At 34.4% G+C, this 11,615-nt stretch overlaps 1 protein-coding gene across 3 annotated transcripts in view; it reads right to left on the reverse strand.

Annotated features, from left to right (window-relative positions):
* The window catches only part of TTC7B (tetratricopeptide repeat domain 7B), a 112,420-nt gene that overhangs the window by 92,257 nt on the left and 8,548 nt on the right, over window positions 1–11,615 (reverse strand). For 2 of the 3 annotated variants that reach the window (XM_017728992.1, XM_017728991.1), the window contains exons 3-5: window positions 4,781–4,911; window positions 2,571–2,692; window positions 2,148–2,171 (exon numbers count right to left, since the gene is read on the reverse strand). In XM_017728992.1, the coding sequence (XP_017584481.1) occupies window positions 2,148–2,171; window positions 2,571–2,692; window positions 4,781–4,911 (277 nt within the window). The remainder of the gene's footprint in view (window positions 1–2,147; window positions 2,172–2,570; window positions 2,693–4,780; window positions 4,912–11,615) is intronic. The other variant, XM_008629702.2, reaches the window with a different exon arrangement.

Here is an 11,615-nt window from a genome sequence, read left to right on the forward strand (position 1 = left end):
TATTTCGGAATGTTTTTTAAAAAATACACAAACCCTACCCCAAGTTTTAGAAAAACTTCATCTACCTCCTTGTTAGGCATTTCCAAGCTGAAATGTTCCTCATCTCCCAAGTGAAAAATGGGTATGTAGTTTGTTTCTTTAATGAAATTCTGTATGCTTCAGAAGAAACCATTCATTTCAGTTTTGTGTCTTAATAGCACTAAATGAACACTTTTCTGGTTCAGACTATTTCCACTTCAACTTTTTTTTTTTTTAGCTAATTGCATTTCCATGTATTTTCAAAATACCACCACTTAGCAGAAAGGCTAAGTTAAGTTTCAAACACTTCCTAGCTTTTCATACAAGATAATGCATACCTGCAACATAATCACTTAAACCTCTAGAAAAACTTGATTACTCAACTTAAAATCTTTGTACAGTTAACAAACAAAAGGGAAATTTGAAGTAGATCAACCAACTTTATGGGTAGGCAGCAATACTCCCTAAGTTACTGCTGAAATTATGGTCTTCCAGCTCGTATAAAAGTTATCTTATTTTCTTTTCTAGTTTGAAACTGACATACGTGTACAAAAATGATTTTAGATTACATTAAAACTTGAAGTATGTTGCAAAGCTTACTGGAAAGACCTCAAACCTACTTTCTATAAACCTGACATCAAGAGGGATGACATATTTAAAAATGAGACAAAACATCCTTAAAATAGATGCATGAAAAAGCAGGCTATAAATTAAATTTATACCTATTAGAAAAAGTACATATTTAAAGTTCTCTTCAGTTCTGGTAAACTGAAGTTAAAAAATGAAAAAAATTAAGAAAGCAATCCCTAAAAGCAGCCACACAACAAGCGGCCTGGAACAATGACCATATTAGGAAATATTGAAAGAACTGTGATTGACTCTGAATTAAGGAAGAAAAGAAATGGATGTAACAGCAGGAATATATAAAATAATGATTGTCATGGAGCTATTTTTCCTAACACCTTACTTCCTATCATACCACAAAAAAAGTACCACTGGCCAATGGAACTAGACGAAGAAATTCAAAATTATATATATAATGTGTAATTAGCTTATAAACTGCAAGGGATCACTGTATCAAAGACTGCAAAAAAATTATATGCTTATGTAGGAGTTAACAAGATCACCAACAACTTCACTGGGAAGGATTAAAATGCACATGAAATAAAATCGTCTTTCAAAGTTCACACCAGACCAGCTGATATGGTCTAGGAAAAACACTCACGTCTGGATGCTCCTTAACAATCCACTGCATAAATTTTTTTGTGCAGTTGCTCTTTGTTTTCTTCATTAATCACTACCTGCTTTAAATGGTGCATTTAATCTGACATGTTGTGTGTAAAAGCAATCAGCAGTAGACACCATTTCCATCCCTGGCCTTCAATCAACATTCTTCAAAATGTGGAATACCTAGCTTATTCTTAACCATGACTGCCACTGGGATTTTTTCAGTAACTATATTTTATTTATTTTTTGTGCAGGCATGAAAAAAGAGATCTTATTTTTAGCCCTGGTAAATGAAAAAAATTAGCTTTCAGAACATTCCATTCCTCCTGCAATTAAGTTATGAAAACAGAACTAAAGTGTAACTCGCAGATCATGTTATTGCACCACTACTTCAATACTTTAAGAAAGATTTCAAAAGCACAGTGATCATTTCCCTGTTAAAATCCCTGAACAGGTTAAAACTTGGATAGCCTTTTTTTACCCTACCTTCAGTACATTAAAATCTCGAACTCTTTACAGACACTGCACGATTTCCTGCATCTCTGGTTTACGTATTTGAAAGAATAAGGAACATTTTTGGTACAAAATAGTAGTCCTATCAAGAGTTCCAACATTTCAATAAAATCAAATTTCCTAATGAAATAAGAAGCCCCAGGAACAAATTTTTAAAGTATGTGATTACAACAAATGTCAGAAATGTACTTAAAACCCATTTGTGCCGAGTTTTGAAGTTCTTAAAAATGGAGAGTTGTATTCTTTTTCTCATTCTGTGTGGTAACTGAATTTATTTTTAGGCTTTTAAGCAAAGCCTTATTTAAAATAAATTATAAAGAAACTCCCATGCAGAATCTAAAGGGATCTACAGAGCAGGTACAATGAAGATTGTATACTTGTATACATACTGTTGATCTTCATGCACATTAATCCTGCAGCATAATGTTAAAATAAGTGATAACTGAAGAGATTTGGAAAAAAATTATACAAAATCAAAATTATAAAAATCAAGAGTTTCAATATGTTGACAATTACTTTTAAGAGTACTCGATAATAAATTTCAAATAGTTAAAACTTAAGGTACTTTAAGTTCTTACATTTAGTAAGTAAAACTATAAAATGCTTTAATATACTTTGACTAAACAATTTTCCAATATGTAAATAAATACAATATGGGCAGCCTTACTATTTTAATCAAAAAATTACTACTTTATTAATAAGGGATCTCATAATTACAGAATCCACAATTGCTAAAAATGATGCTCAGTTAAATCACAAATACAAAACCTAAGCAAAAAACCAAACACAATAAAAGAAGAATCAAATCTCACCCATTCTTGAAATATAAAACATGTGCTCTTTGAAGTCCTGTTTCCAGAAAAAAACCAAGTTCTTGTTCATGTGCAGTGGGCCCTGGCTTAGGGCTTCTGTTTTGTATATTGGCATTAATTACCTAAGAGAGCAAAAGAAAAAAGGGGGAAAAGTGTATTTAGAAAAAAACCTTAAAATCAAGGTTTGTGTACTTTTACATGGAAGCTAATATTTAATGTTGGAGAAATCTTTGCCATTTGTAGGTGGTGGCTAGTAGACCATTTCTAGCTTTACCTCCATTGCTACCTAAATATCAACCTTTTTGCTCTTGGCCCTTAAAGATAATTTATTTACCAAGCAGAAATACTGCTAAGCAAAATTTTATAATACTTATTCAGAAATTGTTTGAAGAATGGTATATGAAAGAGAGGAATATGAAAAAGCATATTTGCAATCTTGTTCAGTAGCAGGAGGTGATGATATTCAAAAATCTAAAACTCCTGTTAGGTTAGAAAAGACTGTTGCAGAGAGCAGTAAGCAGATTGAAAGTTATGTCCAGACTGATTTCCAAAAAAATGTTTAGAAATAATTGTATTACCTCAGCATTAAAAATGCTGTCAAAATGTGGAGTTATCATTTTTCATTTGCCTTCATATTCAGTGCACATAGTCTACCAGCCACTAAAAGATGACAACAAAACAAGCAAAAACCCTCAGAAAATAAAAACCTGTATGAATATTAAAAACAATGTGAATTACTTTTTTCTCCCCCATCCCATCAGTTTTCTTTCCCTTTTCTTCTGTTTTTCATGACCCTAACTGTGTCTTATAACTCCTTCAAAGACAGCTGTCAGGTGACAGGCCTGAAGCTTGCAAGCAATGAGTCTGAAAAAGAGGATCAGATGGATATTGTCACCTCACTTCACTCTAACAGCATTCACAAGCCAAAGAACAGAGCCCCAAGCATACTGCATTTTGCCCAAATGTACCTCAAAGACTAAATAAAAAGCAACAGTGTGTAACTCCTAGAAATAAAGGGTACCACAAATTTCTTTTAAAAAAGCATTTATATCACTTAAGGGTTTTTGCTAAGTGGTAACAAACAGAAGACAAAAGTTAATGGTGTAAATGAAATCAAGAGGAGGAAATAAAAGAGCCTATGTATCCCTTTAAATTCAGAAAAAGCTTGAAGCATTCAAATCATGAAGTGTTACGCTCTTAACAAATGAAGAGCCTAAGTTTAACTTTTTATAATTCATAATCCATAACTTCTAAAAGGCAGGGAGGTACAGGAACTTGCTTAATATTCTGCAGAACTGCCCATATTCTGTTGTATTTTGTCTAACATTGAGAAGCTCAGATACAACAGCTTTCATTAATAAAAACCAAGTCTACTACACATCTAGTACCCCAGAGTCTGACAGTGACTGCAGTTTCATACATACATGCAGTAAGGAATATATTTATGAGAAAAAATGACAAATGGACTATCAAATCCAGGAACATTTTCCTGATTCAATTTATAAAAGTATTGAGAGTTATCTGAAGTTCATCTATATTTCAAAATCATATGTTTATCTGGCTATGATATCTGATGATTTTTTCATTGCCCTAGGACTGTGCCTATCAGCTGAAGAAACACACTTTCAGTTACTGTTCTGGCTGCTATGTCATTGAACTTGCTGAGGGGTACAATGTTATGTCAGAATTTTATCTTCAAATAGTTTATAAAAGAGAATTTAGGCGCAGTCATGTTATTGACTCAAAAAAACCATCAACAAGATTAATTTTCTATCTTCATAGCTTCATTTTGAATTAAATTCTTTTCAAGAATTATCTGAACAGCTAGTAAGGACATACATGCAACATACATATTGTAACATATGTGTTTGAAAGACACCATAATCCCATGATTCTGAATGAACTACCACAGCGTAACAAGAGGCCATAGATCAGCATCTGAAATATATAGAGTAGCTCAGAGGAGCTCTGTCCCTTTTTTGGCAATTAGTGCTGTTTCCCAAGAGGTCAGAATGAGACAACAGTAGAAGGATAGATGCCAGGCATCCATTAGTGCATACTAACTTATTGTCAAATTGTAAATGTGCATTGAATTCTTATGAAAAGAAACACCAGACATCTTTTTGTTGAGTTACCAAGATGTTGGTAAGACCACATCAATGAAAGATGAGCCACACAATTCTTCAATCAGGAAAATCACCCCAGCTTACCCTTTCTATCTCCTGGAGGTACAAGAGAGCAATATCCCCAGCCTTCTCATAGCATGTAACAATTTCTTGTTCACGGTCCACATGGAGATTGCTAGCTGAGGAAGATATTGGCAGCTTCTCAAGACAGAGACCTTGGGAGGCAAAAAAAAAATTCAAACGAAGCATTAAAAACTAATGTCATCTAGTATTATACCCAAAACATAGTCCAGGTTAAGCCCCTTTAGTCAGGAGAAGAAACAAAGGAAAGGAAGGTATGATCCCCTAAAACAGACACTAATAATAATAGTAATAATAATAATAAAAATGAATAAATAAAAGTGGCTCCTCCTCAATAATTATAAATCCAGAAGCAGCAATTTTTTTAAAGCAATTTTGATTTAAAAGACATTATGACGATCTACCACAAAAGTATATGGTGTCTTTCTATACCCGTTTTACATTACTGAGTATGCCTTAACTTTTCCAGAATGATCATAGAAACAAAGGCACAGTGAAAAAAGGCACTCAAGGTAATATTAACCTAGTTACTGTGCAAGGCAAAAGCATCTATAAAAACAAATACATTTTAAAAAACCAATGTGTTAGGAAGTGTAATTTATAAAAACAAATACATTTTAAAAAACCAATGTGTTAGGCAGTGTAATTTTTGTATTTAAATTTAGAAGAGGGAGTTCACTCTCATCAAGGCCATATAAGACTTTTCTGATCAGGACTTACCCAACAAATACATTATGTCGTGCTTTGAAGAAAAAAAAAATCTTTGCTTGTCTCAAATAAAAATGCAACAACTCTTACTAATCAATACTAACTCCTACACAAGTCACTTCTATTACAGCTATTTTCAAGATAATTAAAGTGCTGGAAAGGACCTCAAGAATATGAATCCATTTATCTGATGGAGGAATCAACCAACCCCTGACACTTGTCTAACCTGTTCCTTAAAGCTTCTGAGGATAGGGATGCCTTGGCCTTCATATGCAAATTACAATAGAGCTCAACCATTCTCACAAACAGCATTTTTTCCTAATGCCTAAATCTCTCTCTCTAGATTAACTACTTTGATTCATTCTCACAGAGAGGTTATTCTGGTCTTCACAAAACACTGCAAGTTACAGCATGGTGCCAGTAACACCAGGGTCATGGGCTTGATCCCCTATGGGCCATTCACTTACAATTGGACTCCATGATGCTTCTGGGTCCCTTCCAACTCAGATTATTCTGTGATTCATCTAGAGAGAGAGACATGCTCGCAACAAAAAATGTCATTTCTCACTAATTTCTCTTTTCATGCTTCCTTGACAGCTAATCATTTTTATCTCCTCTAGACACTCTCCAACTGGTTACCTCTACCATGACTCACTGTGCCAAAACAGGATACATGGCTTCACTTGAGGCCTCAAGAGCACTGAGCAGAGAAGATTAAAGACTTCCTGGTTTTCATAAGGGATACTTTAAAAAAAGGTATTAAAAATCAGCTGAACTTCAGTGCCTTCCCTTACATATTAGTAAAAACTCTCTTCCACTTATGATCTGCAACAGATCACCAGCTCATATTCTTCAAGCCAACTATTTCATCTTATATTTATTTGAATAATTAATTGCATTTGAGGTAGGACTTGCCACACGTTAACAGATTTATTTCAGGTCATTCTTCCAGCTTGTCAGCAGTACACACTAATCCTAAAGTGCCTTCAACTGCTCCTACATTGATATAATCTACAATTTAAATTACTGTATTATCAACTCATCATTGAAAGCTTTGAGAATCCATTGCTGGAGAAACTAAAACCAAAAACAACAACAAAACACATATATTGGGCAGATGTCTGTAGAATGCCAAGTAGTACAAATCCAGTTTGAAGAACATTTTATCAAAGGATTTCTGTCAATCAATACTGTAAGGTCAGTACAGTATGTTTCATTACAATTACAAAAAAACTTCGGAAGACACAGCTACATAACCTGGAGTTTATTTATTGGTAAACTCAAAACTGTGCAATATCTGTGGCCTTCAGATTATTTCAGAACATCTATTAAGTTTCAATCTCTCTGTAAAAGCGTAGCTCATCTGTATAAAAAAACATAAAGCCAGATTTCTGGCTTGAGAGGATGCCTTACGTTTGTATGAGAGTTTGTTGGCCACCTTTACCCTCCAATCCACCCTTTACCAGTACAAGCAACATATATCTTACTCTATGTGCTATACATCCAGCTAAGACAAAATCCTGACTCCAGTACTAAGACTCCTGCTAAAGACAAAGTAACATCCAATATACTTTTCAAAAAACCTACACATTCCTAAAGCACAGCAAACACACAAATTGTCTGTCTCCTAAAAACTCATTAAATCTGAGTAAAGTAGACACTGGGTTTTGCTGACATGTCATAGTTTTAACCTAGCATACCTCTAAAACTTAAGTATATTTGCAAATAGTCTAGAGTACCTAACTAATCTGCTTTTTTTCAACTTTTCAGTCAAATCAAAACATCCAAGAAATTTTTTGAATAACAATAAGTCCCCAAAGTAACAATAGACCCCAAAGTAGCAAGGCTTAACTATAGAAAAAAGTCAGGTCTCCTTGTACTACAGGAGGTTTGAAGAGACTTCTGAAAGGAAGATCTAAATGTAAGCTTGATACTGGATAGAAAGTTTGCAGTGTCCTACACGAACACCTTCAAACTCAAAGGTGACTAAAGAATACAATAAATGAGCTTTAATAAACACATCAAATGACTGAAAGCATCAGGTAATTTGTGTGTGGATCACTCCTCCCCATTCCTTCTCTCCCATACTATGAACAGCCAACACCCCTGAGTAACCATCTACTATATGAAGCATATTGCTCAACTGACTATTTGTAGATGACTCAGATTTATTCTTTCTATTTTTACAATTTATGGCCATAACTATAATCTCTTAAATCTGAAAAACTCACTATAAGGACATTTTCTTATTTTAGCTGAGAATTATCATTATGATGCAGAAACACCTCAGTGTTCAGCCAGAAATTTTAAGTAATGAATTAGGGAAGTATTTAATTTTAAGTGTTCTTTGAAGTACAGAACACTACTTCTTAGAGAAACTCCACTGTGTAACTAGTATTCACTTTTTCTTTTTTCTGGTATTTTTATTAAACCCAGGAAATTATGTATATTTTAAGTATGTAACGCTTTGGAGAAGGAAGTTTATTTGGAGATCTATTCTGAAATGACCACTTAACAGAATGGTTTGCATGCTGTATTTGTTGTGATGACACAAGTAAAAATTGCAGTTTAATGCTGTGTTAAAAATGAAAACGTATCAACTAGAGGAAAAATCCTGAAGAAATTATGATTGCTCTAATTATGATTTCATTAAAACAAGTCACTCCAGACTACTCATTTTTTTTCTTAAATGCAGATGAAATTTAAGAAATAATGTAATGTATAAAGAAAATAAAGTATGCATATACACTTTATATATAAAGTGTATATATATACTATTTAATTTAAAATATACATACATAGCAACACAGCAATAACAACTACATAATATACTGCCCACTTCTTCATGAGAATACTGAGAGATGATAAGAAGTTAATTAAAATAGGGATCATTATATTGGGCCCTCAGAAACAAGAACAAGCACATGGTAACATATAAAACAGAGAAACACATGAAGTTCAAAAGAACATATATATCATCCTAAATTATCTACTGAAGATTTGTCATGGAATCAGACAAGTCACTTCTCCCCTTTGTGATTCTTCCCACACCTGCCAGGCAGGAATCTGCCATTCTCCCCCAAAAGGGTAGGCATTTCTTTAACTGTTTACACACTGCTTAGAGATATTTGGAAATAAGGTACAGGTTACTGCTATAAAATGTTACTGCATTTGTTGTAAAGGCCATAGCTATTGCTTTATTTAACTTTTGATTATTTTGTTTTATTCTGCATTCAAGAGTATCATGACAACTGGTATCACAAGTTGACTTTGATATTCAAGGCTTTTAAGATTGAACCGTTCCAGTTAAAACCATCTTCAAATAAAAGCTTCCAACAAACTGGGTCAGTTTCATTTTGGGAAGACACTTATCTCATACATATCTAGTCCTGATATCAAGCAACATGACTCCTGAGGGAAAAGAAAGTGAGAAGCAGTGAAAGGAATACGAGTCCATACTAATTAAGCTTACACGTTTTGCAAGGTAACTCTAAAATTGCTTGTCAAAAGAGCAGAAGAGCAACAAACAGCATTTGGACAAGAGAAGAATATTCCTGATATTTAAATTATATAGTAACTTGAAAAGGTTTTCCTTAAATTTTCAAAAACTTTATATGTTTTATAAAAAATTCAGAAAGCAAACACTAGACATTTTTATTCTCTTCAAATAAGTGGCATTCTTGTGTCTGCAGTATCAAATCAGTGGCCAAGGTTATGCCATGTAAACATTTTTTCCAAATAAAGACCAGGCCGGCCGTACCACCACATTTCCAGAAACTGACCACTATCCAAAAAAGAGGATGCCTCAGTAAGAACAAGTAACAAACTATTTTTAAGAAGTCCTCACATAAGTAGTTAATCAACCCTTTTTATGTAAAAAACCCCAGACTTCAGTTCTGTAGGAAAACCAATTAAGCCATACTCCCATTTCACCACACAGAGTAAACCAAAAGTTACTCTAAGGTCAAAAGGGAACCCACAGCACAGTTCAGATCTTTACCAAGTACTCTTACCACACAGACCACTACTGAGATCATTTTAAAAAACCCAACAGAACCACAAGGGTAAGGCCTGTCACACTTATAGCATTATGTATCTGAGGATTATCCATGATGCCAGCCAGTACCTTGTCTGCAGAAATTTTAGAGAACACAAATAATAACGGACCCCATTGTTTATCCACTGTTTCCAGTAGACAAGTCAAAGGACAGAGGAAAAACAGTGAATTACTATTTTATACTTAAGTCAATAAACATGTTTTTTTCAAGAGAGAGAGTTGCATCAATACATAAAGATTTCTGGGTTGGCTTCCTGTTTTCCTTACATGGACATGTAAAACCTGAGTGTATTTGAGTATACAGCACTTTGTTTTCCTTATATGCTATGCAAAGTGCTGATAAATGTTCCAAATGCTGGTAAGTGTTCCAAAGGCTGTACACAAAAACCCCCTTTCACCTCCTTCTAAAGAAACTTCATGTTTAGTTTATTGTTATTGCTATCAAGGAACTCCCACAGTTTATTCCTGAACTTAGAACATAAACTGCTAATCTCACTGAAGGGAAGGACTTATTAAATCCTCAATCAAAGATTTTGATTTGCTTGCAGAGAATATTTTTAGAGAATTTTTTTAGAAAGCAAAGCATGGGGGGTGTTTTTTTATTCAATTCCCTACTGATATTTGGAAAGTAATTATTATAAAGGAAAAGAGAAAAAGAATAAAGAGTAAGCAAATATATTTATAATAAACTACCTCTTACTGTTACAGTGACTCAAGATGCACTGTAGGCATTGCCTATTGCTTTAGACAATTTAGGGAAACAAAAATAATTACTCTGATTTTTAAAGTATCTTGTACTGCCCACCCCATTATGCCAAGACTCAAGGGGAAAAGTCTCCAACAACTGTCAGAATGCAAGGTTTATGGCTAGCTTCATACATGTGCTTTCCAGAAAAGGCACCAGGAAAAGAGCCAATATCCCCTTCTCTCAGCACACTAGATTTTAAGAGAAGGTCCTCTGGCTACCCACTCTTTTAAACATGCACTACTTACAGAGAATTAAATTCCATTCTAGACTAAACCCGGAGTAACATAAGCACAACTTTTCAGGCAGAACAGAGCATTTTATCCCACATGCCCATACTGCAATGTCATTTCATTAATACAGCTTTTCTAATGCCATAGTTATTATGCTAGCGCTTCTAAGCACCTTGAAATTTCTCAGTTAAAAAGGGAAAAAAACCCAGAAATACTCACCTCTTTTTCTGAAATTAATACCTACTTATTACTCCAAGCAGTCAATAAAACCATAACAAGATTTCAGGATTTCTTTTAACATCATCTGAGATAACTGTTGTGAAACAACTGGTCACACTTTTCCTCTAAACGTAATGCATTCCAATCTTTGTGTTTTCTTAAGAAACAGACTTTTACAGTATCTTTTAAACAGAAGAGATCAGTATTTTTCCACACACACATTTGTTTGTTAATAACCATGTGCCAGGCAATTCTTGCTACAGTATAGCCCTTTAACAGGCCAGCATCTGGTGGCAGGGCTGAAAAAGTTCAACCTAGAGATAAAAGCTGGAAAAAGGACTGGTTATTGTTGCACATCCTGGAGTGAGTGAATATCTCTCTGCTGAACACTCCCCCAAAGCAGAAATGCTGCTCACCAGTGTATGGAATGGGCATCAAGAAAGCCATTTGCTAAGGACAAAGGAAATTATTTAACTATGGAATTTATACTGTTCTACTGTAAAGTGTCAGGATTGCTCCTACAAGCACCTCTAAGGAAAAAAGACAGAGCTCCACTGTGATATCTGCTCTTCCTGTGGCATGAGAAAAGAAGGCCAGAATCACTACTTTTTAATTTGGGCCCAACATTTTTAATCTCTCTTCACTCTTGTCTTGGTTTGAAAGACAGGTGTCTGCTACGGAAGGCAGGAGCCCCCATTGGAAAAGCAGATGCAACCCCCCTTCCCTCCGAGTTATTATAATTTTGAAATCAAGGGGCTTTTAGGCAAAGATGTGGGAAATAGGAATAACAGTTCTTTACTATTATATATCTATATGTGTATAACCAGTCAAACAAGCAGCAATAACTATGGCAGTAACAGCGAACAATCACAAACC

Source organism: Corvus brachyrhynchos, unplaced genomic scaffold, assembly GCF_000691975.1.
Source record: "Corvus brachyrhynchos isolate BGI_N302 unplaced genomic scaffold, ASM69197v1 scaffold1, whole genome shotgun sequence".
Lineage (NCBI taxonomy): Eukaryota > Metazoa > Chordata > Aves > Passeriformes > Corvidae > Corvus > Corvus brachyrhynchos.